General features: G+C 37.6%; 1 protein-coding gene across 3 annotated transcripts in view; it reads left to right on the top strand.

The window, feature by feature from the left end:
- The window catches only part of GABRA4 (gamma-aminobutyric acid type A receptor subunit alpha4), a 64,237-nt gene that overhangs the window by 10,415 nt on the left and 27,698 nt on the right, over positions 1 to 26,124 (top strand). For 2 of the 3 annotated variants that reach the window (XM_032632741.1, XM_032632742.1), the window contains exons 3-8: positions 4,811 to 4,878; positions 5,843 to 6,063; positions 6,236 to 6,318; positions 9,201 to 9,344; positions 11,027 to 11,179; positions 18,353 to 18,612. In XM_032632741.1, the coding sequence (XP_032488632.1) occupies positions 4,811 to 4,878; positions 5,843 to 6,063; positions 6,236 to 6,318; positions 9,201 to 9,344; positions 11,027 to 11,179; positions 18,353 to 18,612 (929 nt within the window). The remainder of the gene's footprint in view (positions 1 to 4,810; positions 4,879 to 5,842; positions 6,064 to 6,235; positions 6,319 to 9,200; positions 9,345 to 11,026; positions 11,180 to 18,352; positions 18,613 to 26,124) is intronic. The other variant, XM_032632743.1, reaches the window with a different exon arrangement.

Raw genomic sequence — 26,124 nt, 5'->3', positions numbered from 1 at the left:
TGTTGGCTCCTTCTTTCAAAGACTGTTGAAGACCACTTTGCCTTAGGAACTGTCCACTATATTTGGGGGATTAAAAACTATTTCCCTATTAGCAAAGTAGTAAGGTTTTAAAATAAAAGATGTCTTTTATGTTACACAAATGCATAGAAAATTATGAGAAGTCCTTCCAAGCTGAAAATTATCTGGTTTCTATGTAATTATGCTCTTAGGAGGGTTGATTTGAACATCCTAAACAGCAGTGTTAGAGGAAGCGTCTCTAAGAATTATTCTTGATTGCATAGCGACCGTGATTCATTGAAAACTGATTTATTGGAAACCTATTACGATTTGTTCAGGGAAAGGATATAAATATAAATAAAACACGAATTCTCCTTTAATCAGGAAATATTTTTAGCTTAACCGATGTAACAAATGAATTCCAGTACTTTTTCCTTTGGGGAGATTTTAAAATCACTGCTGGAATGATATTAGGAACACAATCAAATACATAGTTTTCACTACCTAGTATGTGTAAAGCACTATACTCATTTGGGATTTCCAAGAGGATTAAGATTGGTCTTTGCTGTTAAGGAGAGAAAGACTCAAGCAGGCCATGATAATAAGAGCAATGCCTAGGAAGAGCTGCAGTAGTAACGTAGTTCAGAAACTACTCATGAAACAAAATGGGAGAGGTAGGTATGGCATGGTATGTACTAGATAGAAAATTATATGTAAGTAATTAATGGTTGATTTATTATTTAATGATATAATTAGCATCGTTAAATCTAGAACATACTTTGTAGATCAATCCAGGGGCTTATAATTCTGGCTCTGGAATATAATATTTAACCTCTGTGAGCTCAGTTTCCATGTCCATAAAATTCTCATGAAATATCCCTGGAGGGTGTTGTGAGGATTGAATGAAATAGCATATAGGAAGAGCCTAGTATCCTGCTTGGCACATAGTAGGCCTTAAATAAATAGTAATAGTATCTCTGCTTATTGTTATTTGGGAAGAACCCCATTTCTTGAGAGCAGTTCCACACATACGTGCCCCTTGATCTGTCCACTCTCCATCCCGACTGCCACATCCTTAGTCCAGGACACCGTCATCTCTCACCTGGCCTAGTACAGCAGCCTCTTAGAAAAGCCTTCTTCTACTCTTGCCTCCCTATAATTCGCTGTCCATACAACTGCCAGAGTGATTCAGATCATATATTTAGATCATATATTTTCCTTACATCAAACCTTTGATGGTCTCCCAATGATTACGGGATACAAGTCAAACTTCTTACCACAGCCTATAAACAGAGGCAGAGCTGGACTGCATATCAGAGGGAGAACACTTGGGGAAAGAACACAGGACACATGATTAACCTCTGGGTTCATTTGCTTCAGCTGCCGTAACAAAGCACCACGGACTGGGTGGCTTAAATAACAGCAAGTTTATTTTTTCACAATTCCGGAGGCTAGAAGTCCAAGATCAAGATGTCAGCAGGGTTGGTTTCTTCTGAGCTCTCTCTTCTTGGCTTGTAGATGGCCATCTTCCCTCTGTGTCTTCACATGGTTTTTCTTCTGTATGTTCCTGTGTCCTAATCTCCTCTTCATATAAGGGCACCAGTCTTATTACATTAGGGCCCATCCTAGTGACCTCATTTAAGTTTATTCCCATTGTAAGGACCCTATCTCAAAATATAATCTCATTCTGATGTACTAGGTGCTACTTCAACATATGAGTTTAGGAGGAACATAATTCAGCCCATAACAACCTCTCTCATGAAGATTTATACAAGTTTAAAACAGTGACAATAACATATATTATAAATATGTTGCTTAAAACATACCACTTTCAGAATATGGCTAGAGAAGTAGGTGCTCTGTCCGAGCCTTTCGCCTTGAAGCTCTCCTCACCTGAAATGCATTCTCTCAGCTCTTCCAAAGTCTCGTGATCATCATCCAGATCTCAGTTTAAGTCACTGCTTTGAAGATTGGCTAAATAATCTAGAGTGGCTTTCCCAGACTCTCACTCTGTTACTGGCCTCTTTTGTTTCTCTTATGAATGACAGCATTCTTCCATTTAATTCATTTCCTTATTATTTATACTTTCACTCCCCCAGTAGCATGTTAACTCCCTGAGGCAGGGACCTTGCGAGTCTGCTTTACCATTGTATCACCAGGGCCTAGCATGGAACCTGGCATACAGCAGGTGGTCACTCAATAAATGTTGACTGAATGGGTATCCGAATGAAATTTCTCTACCAACTATACGTTTTTAGGATCTCATTCAATCTCAAAGACCTTTGTGATCTTATAAAGCAAATACTGAATAATGTCACAAATACCAAGCAGTTTTCAAGAATCATTGAAAAAGTAGTATGTTATGTAAGAATTTGAAAAGATTCATTATTATCATGGAATCATTATAACCTTAAGAATTAGCATAAACCCACACACCTTAAAATAAATGTATAAGGAAAAATATGATTGGCCTAAATCCTCCCTCTCCTACCCTTCCCCCACTTCAATAGAACACCTATGGTATTAATATTTTACAGGACATGGTTTGGTAAATAAATACTGTTCTAGAAAACAGATAAATGCTTTCTGTGAACTGAAGTGAACAGCATCACCTAGGAACTTGTTAGAAATGCGAATTGTCAGGCCCCACCTTAGACCTAATCTAACAGCAAGTCTGGGGTGGAGTCCAGCAATCTGTACTTTAACAAACCTACCAGGTGATTCTGATCCAGTTAAAGTTTGAGAACCAGTATCCTAAATTGATCTTCAAAGTAACTGGATTTCTCAAGATTCTCATCAAACAGTCCTGTTGTCAGGACCTACTCAACCTTATTTGTTCTGAGTAACTTATCTCTCCTTGTCCTGACTTGCACTGAAGTAGTGTTTTTAACACTTTAGCAGTTGTCCTTAAGAAACGAGCAGAGTGATTTTTCCCACTTTTGAATCTTTTTGAATGAAATCTCCATCTGCTAGGGTTCAACACACATTACTTGCTTCCTGGATTACCTATCTATTCCTGAAACACTTTGGCTTTACTATCGTATTTTTGTTGTTGTTGTTTTCAATTTCTCATTCAAATAAAAATTCAATTCTCTCTGTTTTCCAAAGGTGTTATTTTTTAAAAATGAAAGCTCATGGCAGATCAGCCTGATCTCTACATTTTCTCTCACTATACTTCCAAAGGATATATTTTTCCTAGCATACTTATTCAAAAAAAGAATTTTCTTTCTCCTTCAAACTATTTTTCTTTCTGTGGCTCAATCTTCACCATATAGAGGGAGAGATATTCTCATTTGTTTTATGAGGGTAACTTTAGACCTAGGGCATTAAGCTATCCCAATTGTTCTTTGTCTTTTTTGGCGTTAAGTCCGATTGCCCAACCATTATTCAAGGGAAATAGTCCATCTTGATAGCAGATGTTATTCTTTCCAGTATGGAATAGGTAGCCCCTGGACATACAGTGTTATAAACCATCATTTAAGAAATCAGGGCTTCCCTGGTGGTGCAGTGGTTGAGAGTCCGCCTGCCGATGCAGGGCACACGGGTTTGTGCCCCGCTCCGGGAAGATCCCACATGCCGCGGAGCGGCTGGGCCCCTGAGCCATGGCCGTTGAGCCTGCGTGTCCGCAACGGGAGAGACCACAACAGTGAGAGGCCCACATACCACAAAAAAAAAGAAAGAAAGAAATGATGTTCAAGATTGCAACAATTTAAAATTTTTATTAGTAATTAAAATTGATATGTATAATAACAATTGCTCTCATTATTGAGCACATTATGTTCTGGAGACTGGGACAGGAGATTTACATGTATTATTTCAGTTAATAGTCATTAAAACCTTTACCTCTGATGATATGTGACTTGACCAAGATCATACAATTAGAAAGTGTTAGAGCCAAAATTGAACTCCAGAATTTCTGATTTTAAGCATCGTGCTAAACCCAGATTGCAGCAACTTTCCTTTGTCTAAACTCTGTGTCAGCCCATTGTCATGATGCTCCCACGTTTCCCTTCTGCCAGACACACCCATATACTTGTTCCTGAACCAGTTTTATTTAGACGTAGGAAAGAATCTCAGTGGTGGCCATTATTGGAAGAAGAGAAACTAATACCTGTTAAGTACTTTCATGAGAGAGTAACTGTGTTCAGGGTCTCATAGGAGCAATTTCATTTGATCTCCGTCAACAGTCTTGCCTGATAGTTATGGTTGCTGCTGTTGAGGAGTTAAGTAACTTGCCCCAAATCACACAGCAAGTAGGTGGTAGAGCATAAATAGGTCTAACGTTTAGGAGAGCTTGACTTTGGTCCTAATTACCAGTGGATGGTTTACCTATTGTTAAAGGTGACATGACTCATCTTTGTGTTTAAGTTTTTACCAATATCCTTAACTTGCCAAAGATGCATTCCTTACAGCCATTATGGTTTTTCTCCTCCTCAATCTTGTGGTTAAGTTCCCTCTTTTTAACAGCTCACTTCTTTACTAAAGGCCAGTCAGATGATGGACTAAAAAAAAATCACAAAGGCTAAAAGCTTTTGTTCCCTGCACTGCCTGTTGTAGCAGTGCGCAGGGGTGATGTATCTTGAAGAAATAAGGTTCCTGGTAAGTAATTGGGGTTTCTTTTTGACCGTAAGTAAACATTGCTTTCTGGTTTTGTTGTTCTTTTGTCTTCATTTTTTGTAGAGCTGCATTGTCTCATTGAAAATTTAAGATGCTCATGAAAACATGATATATAACCTGTCTTTAATTATCAAACCCACCTTGCCTATAAGATTGGTAATTATTTTTTCACACTTATTTACTTCATACTTACTAGGTCCTGTTACAGAAGTGAAAACTGACATATATGTCACTAGCTTTGGACCTGTTTCTGATGTTGAAATGGTAGGTATTTGGGAAATTAAATGTACTTTTTGAGGTTTGAAAAAAACATGCAGAAAAGAGGGCAATTAGCATTTATTTTGTAATCGATCACACAAAGCTAGAAAGTCAAAGAACAGCCTAAAAAGTTTACAAAAGTAAGACGTGGAACTTGCATTTCAGCTCTAACATTTGAGTATTTTTTGGTTTGGAATAATTCTCAACACAGAAAAGAACGTTCTATTACTAGTCCCCATACTACAACATGTATGTAGTATTTTTTTCCCGTAGAAAATTATTGAAGAGGAGAAAATTAGAGAGTGTAATTAGTTTTGGTATGAAACTATATTGTAATCCTAACTGCATTTAGAATTCCTTGTTGGCCCAATTGCTCACTACCCCTCCCCCCCACTTCCATCTCTCAGGCATAAAGAGCTTAGACTATCAAGCACTGGTCAAGATAAATTTGTCCATTCAGTTCTGTTCTCTAATATTAAAGATTTTCAGTTTCCAGGTCAAAGAAACTACTTTACTTTTCTCCTTGACTCTAGGCAAATGTTAATAAATTCTGTGGTCATAAAATTTCTCTTACATATTTTACTTTGCCTTAAAGAGATCCCTACAATTTTATGATGAATTATGCAGTGATATTTGTTACACATTAATTTTGCCACTTGATTTAAAACAAAGTACAACCGTAATTACCTGGTGCTGGTGGTTTTATTAAATTATAGTAATTATTCTTGAATGATTAATATGTATGATTATCTAACAAATGTAGAAGATTAAGGTATAAAGATGGACATAACATGCTTTAATTGCTGACACTTTTTTTGCTCCACTGATTTTTAAAAAAAATGTTGCTCCTATTTGTTTTTATTTGGGGTAGTCTTTTTGGAGTGGGAAAGAGGCTAGAATTTAATACATTTTTCTGCATATTTATGTGTAGTCATCTGTGATTGAATATGTCACAAACTAATTTCCCTAGGAATACACAATGGATGTGTTCTTCAGACAGACATGGATTGACAAAAGACTGAAATATGATGGCCCCATTGAAATTCTGAGATTGAACAATATGATGGTAACAAAAGTATGGACTCCTGATACTTTCTTCAGGAATGGAAAGAAATCTGTCTCACATAATATGACAGCTCCAAATAAGCTTTTTAGAATTATGAGAAATGGCACTATTTTATACACAATGAGGTAGTCATTTTTCTTTTTTGCTTTTTATCGTTTTAACTCTCTTTTTTCCTTTCTTCCCTTCCTTCCTTCCTGTCTTTCTTTTTTTCCTTCCTTCCTGCTTCCTCATTGAGGGATCTTTAAATTACTTTTAAAGAAAGTGTTGATTTTGTTTAATTGCCTTTTTCCATCATAGACTCACCATAAGTGCAGAGTGTCCCATGAGATTGGTGGATTTCCCCATGGATGGTCATGCATGCCCTTTGAAATTTGGGAGTTGTAAGTTACAATAAAAATGTTGTTAGAATTTATGATTATCTCACGCAAGCTGATATTTTTATATGTGCATGATTTTCCATAGTCCAACATTTAAATCACTGTCCCTGACAACAACTGTCCAAGGTTTGACTTACAGGAGACTGCTTATTATCTAATATATTTAAATAAAGAAGTAAAAACAACCCCTTTTCCCCCAAAAAGCAAAAACATATTTCTACTTACCTAGCCTACCTAGATAGCCTAGGTAGATTGACTCATAATTAATAGGTTGGTGATCCGTGGTGAAATTTAGGGGCCTCTGAACTCCATGTGTTGGTGGTGTAACATAGAAAGTATAAATGATCTTTTTGTTTTTGTAATTTAATAGTTTCTGTTACAAGCAGAATCCTTTACGGCAGACTTGAAAAAAGCAGAAGGTGGTTCGGGGCTTCCTGACATGACATAGGTTAGAATAGCATAAGCAGCACTGTTAGTATAAAAGCAGCCGAAGTATGACCAAAACAAGTAGGAGGTGTGGTCTGATATGTAGACAGAGCAAGACAGTATAGTGCCTTACAGACCACATTAAGGAGTGTGGATATTATTCTAAGGGCTTTAGAACACCTTTGGAAGGATTTACTAAGGGGTGTGGCACTCTTTGATTGACATTTCACAATTGCATTTCAGCTTTTCTACCTAGAAAGGATTGTAGAGATGCTAGAGAGAAGCAGAGAAGAGTTGGAGGCTGTATGTGTTAATATTGATACAAAGATGGTGGTGGCTTAGACTAGGATGGTACCAGAGGAGATGTGAGACAGATGGCTTTGGGATATTTTGTGGACGGGAAGGCAGGAGGATAAAATGAATGGGTAGGACAGAATATGGAATTCCTTTCCCCCAAGCTGCCTTCTCAGAGATGGCAGCAAAATGTGATCGTCTCTTCTAACGTCTGCCTCAAATATTTGACTCAATCAGAATCTACCAAAAATAGATGCTGACTTTTACTATTGCTTCACATTCTTAGTCTCACTGATTGTGAAACTGTTGCCTGCTGTTATCATTGCTCATTGCTTAACTTAATGAGACTCGGCAGTCACCATTCTTTTTATAAACCCCAGTAATCACAATATTCCGTTGGCCTAACTTGAATCTAGAGAGGGTCCTTTGCTCCCTGACCAGTGATTTAATGAGAGAAGATAAAAACAGAAGAAAATACGTGAACAGAAAGGTCGATCTTACTGGGGCCAGAATTTAAAACTATTTGTGCTATAATTTAAATTTCACCCAAGATAGCTCTAGTCTAGGGAAAGTTCTTTCCCACCCACCCACCCGCCCCCCGCCCCCAGATCTCATGGAACACTCTTCAGAGTGACTTAAACATAGTTGGTCCTCCATCAGGGTTTGTATAAAATAAAGAAATTATTCCTTGGAAGCTGATGATTTGGGGTTGAGAACTGAAAAGAGAGGCCCATCATACTTATCAAATAAAGATACTTAATTACTTTGGAAGGAGAAAAATAACATTTAACTATGTTTACAATTCATAGGCATGAGAAAAAACGGGGAAAAATGGTTATAAGATAGCCAAGAGTAGGATACCTGATTTAAAATATCATGCAGGGAGCTTCCCCGGTGGCACAGTGGTTGAGAGTCCGCCTGCCAATGCAGGGGACACGGGTTCATGTCCCGATCCGGGAAGATCCCACATGCTGCGAAGCAGCTGGGCTTGTGAGCCATGGCCGCTGAGCCTGCGCGTCCGGAGCCTGTGCTCCGCAGCGGGAGGGGCCACAACAGTGAGAGGCCCGTGTACCACCAAAAAAAAAAAAAAAAAAAAAAAATATCATGCAGGATCATAGCATTCTGGGACTTTAACTGCATGATTAAGCATACATATACTTCAGAAGATAAACCTTGACACACAATTGTGTAGTGCTAAATGACAACACAAGCCTTATAGTTTGTTTTGCAAAGTCGCTTATAAAGATAGTCTCCCTAGGTATCAATTCCTTTTGTAGAATTAAACACTTTCACTGAGGACCTACTGTGCTCTAGGCCTTTTAGGAAGGTTTGCAGAGGGTAGCATACAATTCATCTTTGTTCTTCTGAACTCATTTGTGTGTGAGCCAAGCTATCTGTTCTGGGTAGACTGGTAAGCAAGCAGCTGGTCTCCATTTGTACTGAACACCAAATAATAGAAAATGGGCTTGAATTGCCGCTGGGAGGGATTTGTTGAAGATAGAAAGGAAAATGTTCTGATTGTGAGAGTTTAAAGGTAGTGGAACTGGTTGTGTAAGTACATTCCCTGGAGAGCTTTATAAACAGCATAGCCAGTTGTTACCGCAGAGTGGTTCCCAAAAAGCATGGGTATTGCCCAGAGGCAGAGTCTGGAATAGGTGACCCCTGGAGAGCTCTCCCAACAGTAGGATTTGCTCTTTTTGTTTTTGTTGTTGTATTATTATACGCAGCATCTGGTACATTTCTAATTGGCAGAGCTGCATTAGGATGGAAGAAGTCGATATTGGTCAAATACTGGCAGTGAGTTAGAAAGGGAGTAGCAGTTGGACAGTACTTTTGGGGGGTTTATTATTTCTGCTTTTCAACTGTTTATCCTATTAGTATGGAAACATACCAAGTGCACTGATGCATACATAGCATTTTAGTTGCCTTAGTTGTAGTCTCCCCTCCAAACCTTTGGCATAAAAGTAAGAAATATACCCAGTTGCAAGGCTGTTTATTTAATCTCTACAGTCTTCTCAATCTGAAACGTGTTTGAATAAATCATAATGATTCTTTTTTTCATTTATTACATCTTTCCTGAACATGTGTAATATTCTTAATCGTTGACCATCAATGCTGATGGAAAAGGAGCTCTGAATCTAACCACATTCTGTGCTCTCATCCAGATGCCTATCCGAAGAGTGAGATGATTTATACGTGGACAAAAGGTCCTGAGAAATCAGTAGAAGTTCCAAAGGAGTCTTCCAGCTTAGTTCAGTATGACTTGATTGGGCAAACTGTATCAAGTGAAACTATCAAATCCATCACGGGTGAGATGTTTAACAATTTGAGTCAATATGCTACCTAGCATTGGCAATGGAGTTTTGTCCTAGCTTCTTCATTGAAATATCTCGTGTTTTCAGGGGACAACTAAAAGTTTCCAGAAATAGAGTTGATGCATAAATCACAGTTCAGACTTCATTTGTATTTAAATCTTGTTTTAGTTTAAAATAAATTCTGAGTTGGTGACATGTGAGAAGTGAGCTGGTTTTCTTATTCAGAAACAAAAGCCAATAATCAAATATATCAGAACTGTTTTCAACAGAATTCTGAGGTGGGAAATCTGACCATTGATTTTTTTTTTTTTTTTTTTTTTTTTTTTGCGGTACGCGGGCCTCTCACTGTTGTGGCCTCTCCCATTGCGGAGCACAGGCTCCGGATGCGCAGGCTCGGCGGCCATGGCTCACGGGCCTAGCCGCTCAGCGGCATGTGGGATCTTCCCGGACCGGGGCACGAACCTGCGTCCCCTGCATTGGCAGGCGGACTCTCAACCACTGCGCCACCAGGGAAGCCCTGACCATTGATTTTTGAGCACTGGATTTCCCTGTTTTTGGTGATTTCCCCAAATCTTTTTTTTTTAAATCTCGCCCAATTTTTGTGGTGCTACGCTACCCTCTTTTCAAAAGTAAAAGCAAAATATAAAGCTTAATTATAAAATATGTTAAGGGTGTATATTAAAGCTGTCACATGAGTAGATGGATGATTATTTTTGATGATTCTTGGTCTGTACTTGCTTTGGGGATGTGAATGGTAAGAAGCATAGGATTTAGTTTTTGTCATATTCAATGGGGAAAAACAGCTAATTATTGCTTGTTCTAAAACTATTCCTTACATACACATATCACCAGGAAAAACTATTTTTTTTAAAGACATTTCTTTTCCAGCCTGTAAGTGAGATTAAAAATACATTTTGGGAGGATTTGAGGCTTCTGAATCTTGGGCTTCACAGTCTGAGAATAAAGCTACTGCTTCCTAAGTAACTTTCTCAATACCTTACTTTCAGATGTAACATTAAAAATATTATCAAGAGCTACCAGAAATCTTATGGTATATTTACTTATTAGCTTTTTTAGGTTTTTGTCTAAATGCCAATAAAACATGCCTGAACTCAGGGATGTTACATATGGTCGTATGTTATATGTGTTTCTTTGTATTTTTCTTCACATATGCCACATTTAGAAATAAAGCTCTTTCCTAAAACTAAGACAGTAAGGTAACCTTTCCCTAAGCATATATGTATATATAATGTATGCCTTTGTATTCCAATTCTTTCTAAAATTAAGCTTTATATTTTCATGTGTATGTGTATTTTCATTTTTTTCTAGTGATTTTCCATAAAGGTTAGGTCTAAATTCTGCTCTAGAAAATGCTGAAAATGAAGGCCAATCGCTTTAAAATAGAAAGCACTGCAAAGAATTTTTATAAAGTTATAGCCCAACTTATTCAATTGCTTAATTACTACATGCAACAGAAATGTTTTTCTGTGTAATGATGGACAGTATCATTTCCCCCCCCCAGTTGGGAACTACATATTTCTCAGTGCGTGTGTTGTTACTCAATCCGATACTTTCTTTGCCTAGAATACTGTTTGTTAGTCTGAAATATGATTATAAAGCCATTGAATAATTGCCCGCAGAACCTATAACGTATTTTCCTCATGTTTCATTCGCAGGTGAATATATCGTTATGACGGTTTATTTTCACCTCAGACGGAAGATGGGTTATTTTATGATTCAGACGTACATTCCATGTATTATGACAGTAATTCTTTCTCAAGTTTCATTCTGGATAAATAAGGAATCAGTTCCAGCTAGGACTGTATTCGGTAATTATAATCATTTCTTGGGTATTTTTGTCCACCTTACATTTTGATCATGGGAATAACCTTTAGATATCATCTCTAACAAAATATTAAACAGTAATATATCTGGCTGTGCTAAGTAAAGACTCACATAAGGTTTCTTTTTTTTTTGCGGTACACGGGCCTCTCACTGCTGTGGCCTCTCCCGCTGCGGAGCACAGGCTCCAGACGTGCAGGCTCCGGACACTCAGGCTCAGCGGCCATGGCTCACGGGCCCAGCCGCTCCACGGCATGTGGGATCCTCCCGGAACGGGGCACGAACCCTTGTCCCCTGCATCGGCAGGCGGACTCCCAACCACTGCGCCACCAGGGAAGCCCCTAAGGTTTCATTTTTATCAGCCAATACAAAGTAATAAAGCTTGAGAGGATATGGGCAGTCCATCCCTTCCTTTGGGGCTCCACCAGATTTCCTTTATTGAGAACTGGCAGGTGAAGACCAAGTGTGAATCTGAATATAATTTCACTTTGGGTGATGTTCTTGGGTTCCTAGCTTAATACTGTGTGATTGAATTAAAAATCATATCTATGTGTTGAAATGAAATGCATTGGGAGCTTAAAATAAAACAAAAGTCATGGATGAATGAATATGAAAACCTTAGAATAATTTGCCTTTTAATGAAGAGGAACAAAAGGCAAATGGTTTAAATGCATGGAATTGGAAGTATTATATGCTTAGTTTATTAGCTTATTGTTATATTCTACCTACATCTTTTTTTTCAGAATACTACACATTTTATTCTTTTTGTTTTTACAGTGGCTTCCTATATATCATATTCTTAACCCTATGAGGTCCAGAACACCTGAGTTTTCAATTTTTGTAGCTGAAAATAAGCCTTTTGCTTATCAGGCTTGCTTTTAAATATTAAAATTAGTTATAATGATATTTATTTAATTCAACATATCTCTCTATTCTTTTTCTATTGATTGTGAGTGGCAAAAGCATTCAGTTATGGGATGAAAATGGAATGGAAAGGAGGTATAATCCTCACAAGAGATGCCAATTTCCCTTTGCTTTTTCTACTTGGTAGAAAGCCAAATAGAAGCCATGGTATAATATCCCTCATCACACAATAGCTGAAGGGATGCTGGTGAGAAGGAACTGGAGAGAATGCGAACTTCTCATCCCACCTCTGATCCATTTAGAGAACTTCTGATATAAGGGCATCTTAGTGTTCTCAGTGGACCTGAATGTGGGGTGTTTGCCATGGACACCCTCCCCCACCCCTTTAGGTTTACTCAAGAAGGTTTTGGAATCCTACCAGGGATACTCTTAGAGGAGGGTCAGTGCTGAGGGTAGGGTGTGACCTCACGAAGGCAGTGAACAGGTGTTATGGCACTACCTACTTCGTAGAGTTGCGAGGGTTCATTGCAAGTGTTGAGTAAATTTTAGCTATTAAAAATAGGTGTGAAAATGAAAGAGGAGAAAACACATCTAAGCTTTGGACTCCAATAGGTCAGGTTTTAAAACCCACATCTGCCACTTATTTTCTCCATCCATAAAACTGTGATAACACATCTCTCCTTCACAGACTAGTAAAGATTTAGAATTATGTGCAGTACTCATTACAGGGTATATGGAGCACTTAGCACATGTTAGTTACTTTTTACCATATGCTCTATTGCGTAGGGGAGATTTATTTTGTTATGACTTGGTTTCCTTGATTATTAACTGTTTTTAAAAGAAAATATGCATTATTATGTAATGCCAGACACTCTGCTAAATTCTTTTTTTTTAAAGTGAAATACAGTTTATTTGCAGTGTTAGTTTCAGGTGTACAGCAAAGTGACTCAGTCATATATATATATATATATATATATATATATATATATATATATATACACACACACATATATGTATATTCTTTTTCATATTCTTTTCCCTCCGAGGTTATTACAAAATATTGAGTATTGTTCCTTGTGCTATAAGTAGGACCTTGTTTTTTATTTTATATATAGTAGTGTGTATATATTAATCCCAAACTCCTAATTTATTCCTCCCCCCACTTTCTTCTTTGGTAACCATAAGTTTCTTTTCTATATCTGTGAGTCTGTTTCTGTTTTGTAAATAAGTTCATTTGTGTCATTGCTTACATTCCACATGTAACTGATATCCAATGATATTTTTCTTTCTCTGTCTGGCTTACTTCACTTAGTATGATAATCTCTAGGTCCATCCATGTTGCCGACAAGGGATTAATCTGCTAAATGCTTGATGTCCATTCTCTCATTGAGTGCAGTGAGAGAATGATTAACCTTGGGTCTACACATCATGTCCAGAGGCAGCCTGACTGGGCAGGAGGTATCTGCTGAGGCTGAGAACCAGATCAAAGTCCCTTAACTTTTCCTCGTACAAAAAATATTAATATTTCAGGAACTGTCATCATTGAAAATAAAAATAAAATTACTTTTACACATATACCATCTTTTTTCTATGTTCCTAAATAATTTCTAGAACAGATAATATTGACCCATTAATGATGCCTTTGATTAAGAGGTAGTCATGTCAAAAGTGCAGACTCTGGAGCGAGACAAAAGTTGTAACCCCAAAGTCTACCACTTATTAGCTGTGAACCTTCAGCGAGTTATTTCTGCCTGTTTCCTCATGTGTTACAACAGGATACATTGTTGCTACTACATAGGGTTGCTAGGAGGATTCAATTAATTAATTTGTTTTTGTTTTTTTTGTTTATTTTGGGATTTTTGCTTTTTTTTAAATTTTTATTTATTTTTGGCTGTGTTGGGTCTTTGTTGCTGCTCACGGGCTTTCTCCAGTTGTGGTGAGCTGGGGCTACTCTTCGTTGTGGTGCTCAAGCTTCTCAATGTGTTGGCTTCTCTTGTGGAGCACGAGCTCTAGGCGCCCGGGCTTCAGTAGTTGCGGTGCATGGGCTCAGTAGTTGTGGCGTGTGGGCTCTAATGCATGCGGACTTCAGTAGCTGTGGCTCGCAGGCTCCAGAGCACAGGCTCAGTAGTTGTGGCACACGGGCTTAGTTGCTCCGTGGCATGTGGGATCTTCCCGGACCAGGGATTGAATCCGTGTCCCCTGCATTGGCAGGCGGATTCTTAACCACTGTGCCACCAGGGAAGCCCTCAATGAGTAAATTTGGATAAAGCCCTTGGAACAATGCCTACCACACAGTAAATACTATTTTTAGTGTCATTGATTACTATGACAGCTCACGCTGCCATCTCCCTCATTTGAGAATCACTACTTGATACTATAATGTGAATGTTCTCCATATTTTCTAGTTATTGTGATTGGTTGATAAGCTTTGAATGCTTTCTTGGTTCATTATAAACTCATAGCCATTGTTTTGTCCCATTTGTCCGCAAATAATAGAAATTTCCAGTGGTATGGGGAGAGATAGCATTGATTATATATTATATTGCCCACCCAACATTTCCTATCCAGATAAGATACTGTAAGGAAATTAAGTAGCATGTGGTAAGGATACCGGTAACACTAATAATAATGATGATAAGATTTGCCATGTACTGATAGGGGTCATCTCATTTAATCTTCACGATAACTCAGCAAGGTAGGCATTATTAATTTCATATGGCTAAGGATATAGACTCAAAGAGATTAAGAAACTTGTGTAAAGTCATATATTTAAGCGATAGACCCAAGACAATTTCTGCCTAACTTTGAGAACTCTCCCATTTCTACTCTGCCTTTCTTTCTTTACAGGGGGTCTGGGGACATGGGGGCTTGTGGAGAATTCCAGAGCAGCTGAGTGAAATTGTATGGCTGTGTGCTGAGGATACTTTGTGGGTAGCTTTTTCCATTGGTTTCTTTCTGATTGTGCTCATGTACCAAGATACTGGTTTTGATTGACCAGGGAAATTATGCCCAATAATTAAGTCTTCTAAGACCTAAGATGTGTCAGAATGGTAATTATTAAATTGTTTATTGATGCTTTCGATGGTATTTTTTAAGGAAGTTAAGTTTTAAGTATTTGTGGGCACGTAAGCACTCTTTCATTTGAGATTCAGGTAAAAAAATTAATTCTGGTCTAGTATTTATCTTTCCAAATTCTCATTTTCCTCTTCACCCAAGGAGAGAATTTTCTGGATCAGGGGTGTCTTTCAAGATCATGCAAAAACAAAACCAAAAAAAAATCAGTGTAAATATAAGGAGTGAGAGTGTGCTGAATTCTCTGGCAAGGGCTTCTATCTCTAAAGTTGTGTGCCTCTAAGTTTTCTGATTATTCCAGTATAGTAAAACATGAAATCTGAGTAAACGCCAGCTGGCATGTGTACATCATCACTAGTTCATTCTCTAGGAGTGGCTATAGCCAAAAATGCACTCTTGTGTACAGTCTTAGCCTACTCGTACATGTCCTCTTCCAGCTTCTGGGCCAACCAACATCGTGCATATTCAGCACTCTAAAAACAGGAACTGGCGTCAATACTTGAACGTGTCAAAAAAATTCCATGGTTATTAAAGTGCTTTCACGGTAGATGTGGTAACGGATGTACTATCTTCCTCGATGCAGAGGAAGCATGGCTTCTTAATCTGAAAAGTTGGCATCTGTTTGCTATTGTGTTGGTGTTTATTTAACCAAATGTTCCACCTAAAAACAGGTGTAATAAGCCCATTCCTGTTGTGCTAGTGCTTTCTTAAATTTGAACTCCAGGCAGAGAAACTTTTTAATGTCTAAAGGGATGGCAACTTCAAACACTCAGCCAATTGTTTATGCCAGTTACTTTCCTAATTTTGCCAACAGTCATAAAATAGGAGCCATAATATCTGAGGGGTCTTTCTACAAACTTTAGAATCAAGTTTACCCTAGACAATGAAAGAGAGATGGAAAGCGGCCACATATCCAATGTTTTTGCGTAGATGTCCATACGTTATTTAACATATTCATAAACCTGGTGATCCACCCTCATTAACATTCAGAAAGTAATTTTTGGATTCATGGCTCAATAATTGAATTAATACTCTGCTTACTTGGCATTAATAATGGAATTTCTTCTCATACTGCAGGAGAAGACGAAGACCACTACTTCTGGTCCTCAGGAGAAATCATTCTATTACCAAAAAAATGTTCACAGCAACATGGAGGATCTTAAGTTGCTTATATTTGAGTTTCAGTTTCCTTTTTGATTATCACAGTATGGTCACTGTGAAATTTTCTGATTTCTGAGCAGTATTCTTATTAACACTGCACTGTTCATTTTTTATTTTCAAGTGCTTTCAGCACAATTTCTATGCTATTAGAGGAAACATGCTTAATAAAGTTGTAGAACATTTTTGAATTCTTAATAGGCCATTAAACTTAAGTTGTTATGAATAAGAAGAAAAACCTTGATATATCTTTAAATTTTGTAGCTAAAATTTTTCAGAATTAATTTAGGCTTTATTCACATATCTCACAATAAGCATGGGAATGGTGCCATTTTCCTGAGATTTAAAGTAGAGACCTAAAAGTCCTGAGGTCTCTTTTCGAAACAAAGTCTACTAAATTCACAAGATTGCATTTTCATAGGCATTTAGGTATTTATATATTTGACTGAAAAAACACATTTTAAAATCTGTTTTTGACTAATGAAATGCTAAAAATAGCATGAAAAAATTTTTAAAGGGAATACAACCAAATTCTCAACTTTCTTCCTCTGTATAGTCTATGGAATGTTTTTGAAAGATCCATAGCTCAGAAGCTACACAGTTGCTCTAGTTTTTCATGTTGTAAACAATGACAGTTCAGAAGGGACTAGAAAGAAAATAGATTGATGAAGAGCTGAAAAATGTATTTTTATTTACAGTGCATTTATCATATGCTCGGCACTACGTGAAATAAGGTAAATCCTGAAGCAGTGTTAGCCATTCTGCCCTTAAGAAGTCTATGCTCAATCAAGTAGTGGAAACAAAGCTCACTCAAATGGAACAATTAGGGCAGAACATAATTAAGTGCTGAGTTGAGAGGACAGTATTATTTCTCCCTACATCAAAATATTATTATTCTTTTATTATTGCATGGGACTCACTATTTTTTCAGTTTAACATGTGTTATTTGGCTTTCAGCTGTGGATTGGCATGGACTGGATATAGTTTATGCCTTCTTCATTGTTATTGTTGTCATCATCACCATCCCCAAACACCTGGGTGTGTCAATTCAAGAGATTTCCTAGGCATTACATAGAATGAGTTTAAATGGATATGGTAAATCTCCATGTAAATTTCCAAGCTTAACTACATAACATGGATTAGATACACAGAGAGGCAAAGATTCAGAAAGGGACAATTGTGCAAATATTAGCATCCCTACGTAATGCATTTCTCTACAGTTTCAGTGGCAAGTGGAATTCTTCCATTGAGAATGGGGACTGACTTTTTTCCCAGGCTGAGGAGAAGCCTTTTCTGGAGGTGATATGCTTCAGAAGCCTATTGATGCGTGAGAAGTACCTCTATTCTTGTTGCCAATATTTTCCTGCCAACCACAAACTGATGGGCAGTAGATGCCCAATATTTTTAAAGCCAGATTATTCTAGAAGTCTATTTCTCAGGAGTATACCTATGTTGTTTTATATAAATTAAGCTATTTTACAACTAGTAAATTTGTTATTTTAGTTCAATAAGTAATATTCAGGTAAAGACTATAAATACATATAACTTGTGCTTTTTCTGATAGAGATTCTCAACAGCAGTGGGCCATGCCTACCCCAGGAATTCTGATGCTTCAGTTTTCATTGCTACCATCTTCCCACTCCTGGTTGAGAGTCAGTGCTTCAATGAGTCACACTTTCTGTTAGGTGTGTGTTGAGTTTCTCAGGTACATTGGCCCAGGTACTAACATGAACCCAGTATATGTTAGGTGCCTTAGATACTTTTAATCTTCATTGTAAACCCAATAAGTGGGTATCAAATGAAACCAGTGAGTTTTCCTAACTTAATCCAACTCACACTGAGCCAGTGATTAGAAGAGCCAGGATTTGAACCATCTCTGTCATCTCCAAAGCCTGTGCTAATTTCACTGAACCACTATGACTGGAATCTTACATCAAAGATGGTTTGGTTTGAGTTATTGTAAACTTTGTTACCCTCACCCCACCAAATTTCCAGGTCTTTTTGTTTGTTTTTATGCATTGAAGTAACCATAAAGTATTTTGTCTCTTTGCTCTTTTGCTTTGAAGGAATAACCACAGTGCTCACCATGACCACACTGAGCATCAGTGCACGGCATTCTTTGCCCAAAGTGTCCTATGCGACTGCCATGGATTGGTTCATAGCTGTCTGCTTTGCTTTTGTGTTTTCGGCCCTTATTGAGTTTGCTGCTGTCAACTACTTTACCAATGTTCAAATGGCAAAAGCCAAAAGGAAGACATCAAAAGCCCCCCAGGAAATTCCAGCTGCTCCAGTGCTGAGAGAAAAGCAACCTGAAGCACCTCTGCAGGTATTTGACTTAATATCCTTTAAGATTTCAGCATCTTGGTCAAATTTGCATTGCCGGGGAAAAGCTAAGAAGTTGAAGATCCCAATGACAAACAGTAAGTCACTTAAAAATCCAGAAAAATATTAAAGGATAATCATGCATTTATACTTTAAAATTGTGACTAGTGGCTTAAAAGTTAAACAGCTCTGCGGAGTGGCTGGGCCCGTGAGCCATGGCCACTGGGCCTGCGCGTCCGGAGCCTGTGCTCCGCAACGGGAGAGGCCGCAACAGTGAGAGGCCCGCATACCGCAAAAAAAAAAAGTTAAACAGCTCTGGATGAGCTTGAGGTACACAGCTAGTTGTTTGAAAGTTCTTTTCAGGATTAAAAAATTTTTATAGAGAGGGGCAAAATCTTATGTATGCACTTAAAAGAAACCTGTGGATACCCTTAAGTGGGTTGGAAAGGCATCTCAGTAGAGTTCATTGAACAAAGTAAAGCAGCAGTTCTTAACATAGCTCCACATGAGAACGATCCCATGGGGCTGTGCCCTTGTATGGAAGAAGAAAACAAAACCAATAAATAAAAACACCCGGGCTTCCCTGGTGGCACAGTGGTTGAGAGTCCGCCTGCCGATGCAGGGGACATGGGTCCGTGCCCCGGTCCGGGAGGATCCTGCATGCCGCGGAGCGGCTGGGCCCGTGGGCCATGGCCGCTGAGCCTGCGCGTCCGGAGCCTGTGCTCTACAACGGGAGAGGCCGCAACAGTGAGAGGCCCGCGTACCGCAAAAAAAAAAAAAAAAGACCCATAATTGTGGGTTATGCACATCCAAGACTGAGAATTCTTGTCCTAAAGAGACATATCTAAAAGGATATGAAAGCCTAATAAGAGCTACTGTAATTTACATTGGACACATAAGTGATTCTGTGATTAAAAAAATTAAAGTGACGTTTTCCTCATGGAGGCCAGTTGTACAAAACTAGCAAGATCCTCATGAAAATGAGAAAGCTAACAGTCATCCCCTCCTCCCTCTCCTCCTCTTCCTCTGATACTCTGCTCTCTCTCTGTCTCTTTTTCTCACTCTACTTGGCTTCCTCCTTGAATCAACAAAATGTCAGTGGTCACACGCACAACCTTATTGCGGTTACCACAAATGGTAGTCTAAAGCTCCTTTTGTCTACATGTGCCCAAATCAAAATATATGTAAATCATCAACTTTATTCTCTGTAGGTGATAACTCATTCCCTTAATTATTCATACATGCATTCATTCTTTTTCTTCACTCATTTAACAAACATACATTTAGTGCCAACTATGAGCCAGACACTGTTTCTGGTCCGAAAAGCAAGGGTATACAAAGCCCCCTGATAGATATCTTACTCTATATAACTTATCTTTCAGTGTGTAGGGAGACAGACAATTTAAAAACATATATAGTAAAACACTTAGGTGTGTTAGATGGTGATAGTGCTATGACAGTGCTGAGGCACCAAAGTGGGAAGAAAGTGCTGGGGCCTTGTGATAGGGGTGAGATTCAGTTCAGAGACCAGACAGGCAGGGAAATCCTGCCATAGAAGATGACAGTAGAACAATTAGGTTAGGGATTTAACCTGGCAAGGATTAACTGTTAAGGCTCCTACAGTTTATAGCTCTCCTCCCACAGGGCTCTGGACACTGGTTCTCTAAGAATGGCATGTGAGCAGATGGGAAGATTATTGTCCTTCCATTAAGTAAGTTTGGATAGCTTACATTTTCCTCTAAAGGAATCAGTTTCAACAAGATTTTCAAAATTATTAGAATGAATTTTGTATACTATTTTCAGTCAAAAAAAAAAAAAACCCCTGATTATCTACAGTTTTATCCCCTTTCCAATTCCCCATAGGTAATTTTATGCCCTTTCTGCCTTTTACTGTTGTTTCATTTGCTTTGCTTTGTTGTGTTGAGGCCTTGGTGGAAGAATTCTATTTACTCTCCCTTTAAAAAAATCATCTTGTATTTACTTGTTTACTTTACTTTTTTTTCTAATTACTGACAAGATTTATTTTAATTTCATCTTTCTGCAAGTTAATGTTGTTACTCTTTTTTAGCTTCTTGAGTTTAATTCTTATTAATTTTTTTTCACTGTTTCTTATAATAATAAAGTTTCCTTTATTGCAATGAGATTTGCTTTGCATATAGCGTTAGCCAATTCATGACTTTTGATACGTTATATTATTGTAATTATTTGCTAAGTATTCTGCAGTTATGCTGCTATTTTTCTCTACAAGCTCAGAATTACTTGGAAGATAATGTTAAAATTTCCAAATGGGATTTTGTTTATTTGTCTCCATTGTATTTTTCGTTGTATCACTTTATGTTCAGAAACGTTACTTGTACAGATTTGAATGTTGTTGATATTTTCATTGTGCCCTGAGTTATGCTAAAAGATTATAAATGTTTGATGGAAATTTAAAGGAGTTGACTGTTAGTTATTAAATTAATTTTACCTAAAACATTTTTATTTCACCCTCTTAATGAGTCACTTCTTGATCTTTCAAATACCAAGAAAGTTATGAAAAATTCTCCCACAAATATTATGAGATTGTGTTAGTGCGTTTTGCATTTTAACTATTTTTGTTTTATGTGTTTTGATGCTTCGATATTCAACATGTAAAGATTTATAACAGCTCTATTTTCATATCACTCTATTAATTTAATCGTAAAATAACCTTTTTGGGGAGGTTCCATATAATGCCTCTTGAATTCTATTTGATCTGATTTTATTATTTTTTTTATTCTTTCTTAATATTAACTTTTGTAGTATATTTTTATTGCTAAATTTTCCTATTTTTTCTTTTCTCATGTACTTTGGAAGCTATATATGATATTATTATATAACCAGTGGTTATCTTTAAGCTTTAAAATGACATATTGTAACTTATGATTTTCTAATAGTGTTGAAATTATAACATATACTGACTCTTCCATGTAGCTGTTAACTCCCCCCAACCCCAGGATTGCTCAAGTCTAAAGAGTCTGCATTTGGAAATATTTTATATATAAATTTTTTTTCTGTTTATAATGAGTTGATGTAGTTCCCTTTTCATTTTTGCAAGGTGTTGAGGCTCCTTGCACTAGTGTTATAATAGTATAAATACTTGAAAGTACCCCTTAATCAGCGAAAGACCATTCTGCAGAATTTCCAAAGGTGGGACGAGAACTAATAGTTCCTTGAAACATATCTCTTGACTACTACAGCATCACTGGTGAGTGGTAGGTTGAGTACATCCAGTTGGCTAAGTCCACTCTTGGCAGCATGGGCCACATGCTGGGTGCAAATGGCATAATCAAGATTAAGAAGATGAAATTTGTTTGTGAAGGGCATAGAGTCATAGTATTTAAGGGTTGAGAAGTTTATAATAAATCTCATCGAAATATTCATCATATGTTTCATGTCCTGTATGGTATGTAACCATATATGTATCATAACTTAGATTGCCACAGCAGCTTCCTGAAGAATATCTGTGTTCTAAGGACAGTGATTAATGGGTTGGCCCACACATCCTCCAGAGTACATCTTGCTGCCAGAGCACAGCTGGCTTTGGAGCGTCAGTTGTCATTGAATAGTTCAACTTTGAAGGTTGAGAACACATTAAAATTGAGGAAGGGAGAGAGAAAGAGAGAAAAAAATATATATATATAGGTAAGTAGGGAGAAGGAAATCAAGATCGGGAAACAGTGTGTTAAGAGCAAAATTTTAAAACGTTACTGGAAGGAAATATTAGAATCTTACGAAGTTTGGAGTTTCAGTAGAGATTCTAATCAAACAGCTAAAATTTGCTTATTCTAATATGTGTTCCAATGTGTATGGCTATTTGCTGATTTGAATGATGCTGCTTTGTTTAAACTGTGTTTAAACTCCTCATTTGAAATTGCCTTCAGTCTACACAATACTTGATAATTCAATAGTCCTTTGGGTTAGCTCGCTAGTGGTTTGATTCATTGTCACCATATGTGACCTATGGACTGTTAATGGCCTGGCAGAGGTTCATGGTGACCATTTTTATTTCTTGGGAATTGGAAAGCTTATGGTTCATGGAATATTCATGAAGGAAGGAGAAATAGGCCAACTGAAAGACTCTAAGAGCAGCTATGGGCAGCTTGGGTATGTCTTTAGGCATCTCAGGAGGCAAAGCAGCTGTTTTGCTTCTGCTCAACATCACCATAATTCTGCCTTTGACTCTGTCCTTCCAATATTGAAGTTGAGCTCTATTCTCGTGGTTCTATCCTTCCAAACCCTTACTACTTCTTAGAGTACCTACTCGCTCACTGACTCAGGTGATTTGGATTAATAGGATGATTTGGAAAATAAATAACTATAAAATAAAACATGGAGATTTCTTAATAAAATCATACTTAAAACTTACTTGAAAATATATTCTGTAGCCCTTGTTCAGTCAGAAAGTATACATTAATGTATGTATGTTGTGAAAAAACCCAATGATATAATGACTAAAATTACTTGGACTTTTAAATTGTGTCAGGTACTATGTGATATGCTTTACATGTGCTACTTAATTTCAAGCTCACAATAACTCTTTTATAGATGAAGAAACTGAGTCTTTTCTTTAATATCTTTATTGGAGTATAATTGCTTTACAATGGTGTGTTAGTTTCTGCTTTATAACAAAGTGAATCAGCTATACATATGCATATATCTCCATATCTCCTCCCTCTTGCGTCTCCCTCCCACCCTCCCCTCTAAGTCTTGAAGTTGTTAAGTGATGTAATCAAGGTAACACAACTAGAAATGGTAGACCAAATAGAATAGAGAAGAGCAGTGAAGCACGTTTAATGAAGAAGCTAATTAGTTCGCATTTAGACACGTGGAAATTTCCAGAGTGGGACATTTTCTTCTATCCCATGATAACAATGACTTACTTTCTTCGAACTACAAGTGCGTATTTCTCCACTGTGCACCTTTCCTTTCCCATCTACCTAATTTCTTTGTCTGTTTCCATTTTACTGAACTATTCTTCATAGACTTCTCAATATTAAAGCGTTCATAGATTCTTACAAGGGTATTTGTAAAATTAAAGAGCTATTTGCTCTGCTTAGAGTCTTTAAGAAAAAGATGATACAAAAAAGAATATATAAATAATTCAAGATACACCTTGGATTCAATAATTCAACTGTACTCATAAGAATCTCCTTCTTTACTATCCATTCTTCAAAGTCAAACTCTAGCCCTATTTCCCAGATGAGGATCATTTTGATAGAACTTAAGGATGCCAAGGATATGGTGTCAAGTATCCACATCTACAAAATAATAATAGAATCTGCCAGAAAGACTGATAATGAAGATTAAATTACATCCTGCCTGTAAAGTACATGGTACAGTGCTTAGTACCCAGTAAATAATAGCTGTGATTATTATTTTATCAAAGTACAGCTGATTTACTATATTATATTAGTTTCATTTGTACAAAGTGATTGAATATTTTTATAGATTATACTTCATTTAAAATTATTATAATATAATGGCTATATTCCCTGTTTTGTACAATATATCCTTGTAGCTCACTTATTTTATACATAGTAGTTTGTATCTCTTAATCGCCTACCCTCATCTTGCCCCTCACTGCTTCCCTCTCCCTACTGGTAACCACTAGTTTGTTTTCTATACCTGTGAGTCTGTTTCTATTTTGTTCTATTCATTCATTTGTTTTTATTTTTAATATTTATTTTATTTATTTATTTTCCTTACTTTTTTTGGCTGCATTGGGTCTTAGTTGTGGCACATGGGATCTTTGTTGAGGCATGCAGGATCTTTTCATTAAGGCGCACGGTCTGCTCGGGTTTCTCTCTAGCTGTGGCGCACACGCTCCAGGGCGCGTGGGTTCTGTAGTTTGCGGCATGCTGGCTCTCTTATTGAGGCGTGTGAGCTCAATAGTTTTGGCGCACACGGGCTTAGTTGCCCCGTAGCATGTGGGATCTTAGTTCCCTGACCAGTGATCGAATCCGCGTCCCCTGCATTGGAAGGTGGATTCTTTACCACTGGACCACCAGGGAAGTCCCTCATTCATTTTTTTAATATTTTAGATTCCACATATAAGTGATAACATAAAGTTTTGTCTTTCTCTGTATGACTTATTTCACTAAGCATAATACCCTCCAGATCCATCTGTGTTGCTGCAAATGGCAACATTCTTTCTATGGGTAAGTAGTATTTCATTGTATATGTATGCCACATCTTTTTAATCCATTCATCTATTGATGGACACATAGGTTGCTTCCCTATTGTGGCAACTGTAAATAGAGCTGCTATGAATGTTGGGGTGCGTGTATCTTTTCAAATTAGTGTTTTTGTTTTCTTTGGAAATATACTCAAGAGTGGAATTGCTGGATCATATGGTAACTGTTTTTAGTTTTTTGAGGAACCTCCATACTGGCTGCACCAATTTATATTCCCACCAACAGTGTACAGGGTTCCCTTTTCTCCACACCCTCTTCAGCATTTGTTATTTGTGGTCTTTTTTTTTTTTTTTTTTTTTGCGGTATGCAGGCCTCTCACTGTTGTGGCCTCTCCCATTGCGGAGCACAGGCTCCAGACGCGCAGGCCCAGCGGCCATGGCTCACGGGCCCAGCCACTCCGCTGCATGTGGGATCCTCCCGGACTGGGGCACGAACCCGTGTCCCCCACATTGGCAGGCGGACTCTCAACCACTGCGCCACCAGGGAAGCCCTTTGTGGTCTTTTTGATGATAGCCATCTGACAAGTGTGAGGTGATATCTCATTGTGGTTTTGATTTGCATTTCCCTGATGATTACTGTAGCTGTGATTATTATTATCCTTTATTTCCTTAAGCATCTTCAACATTTAAAGTTTGCATCACATAATTTATCACTTATAATATCCTGAAGTATTTTGCATAAATTGTTTCATATGTGATTGCTCTATTTACCTACCTAGATGGTGAGCTTCTTAATAAAACTGGTTATGGCTTCATTCTGTCTTCCCATACAGCCCATAGCACAGTGTTTAATAGTCACAGTTGTTTATTATAATGAGCCGACTATAGGAATCGAACAATAGGAAATGTGGGGCCTCTAAAAACCAATATATTTATCAACAATTTCCAAAAACATTTGTATTTTATGTAAAATTCTTCTGTAAATGTGAACATTAGGTGGATGTTAAGTAGTGAGCTAGAGCTGGGTCACTGTGAGGATTGTGAACAGCAGCTACTCATTCTGAGACACACTTGTCAGCGGTTGGACTTTGCTAGTGGACAACAACAGGGAACAGAGGACGACACTTTGAAAAACAAAAGAAAGCAAAACAAAAAGCCTCTGTAAATCTACAAGTGCAGCTATGCATTATGAGAAAAGCATAGTTTGTTGTCCTTGGGTCATTTTAGTCACCTCACTTACACAGGTATCAGTGCCTTTGACACCAGTGTCAAATACAGTGATATCCCATAAATGGTAATACACAAGCTTCATTCCATTCTAACAGGCTCTACAAACTAGGTCAGTTTCAGATTTTCATTTCA

This window comes from Phocoena sinus, chromosome 5 (genome assembly GCF_008692025.1).
Source record: "Phocoena sinus isolate mPhoSin1 chromosome 5, mPhoSin1.pri, whole genome shotgun sequence".
Classification (NCBI taxonomy): Eukaryota; Metazoa; Chordata; class Mammalia; order Artiodactyla; family Phocoenidae; genus Phocoena; species Phocoena sinus.
Note: the sequence above shows the minus strand (reverse complement) of the source record. Positions and strands in the feature narration are given on the sequence as shown.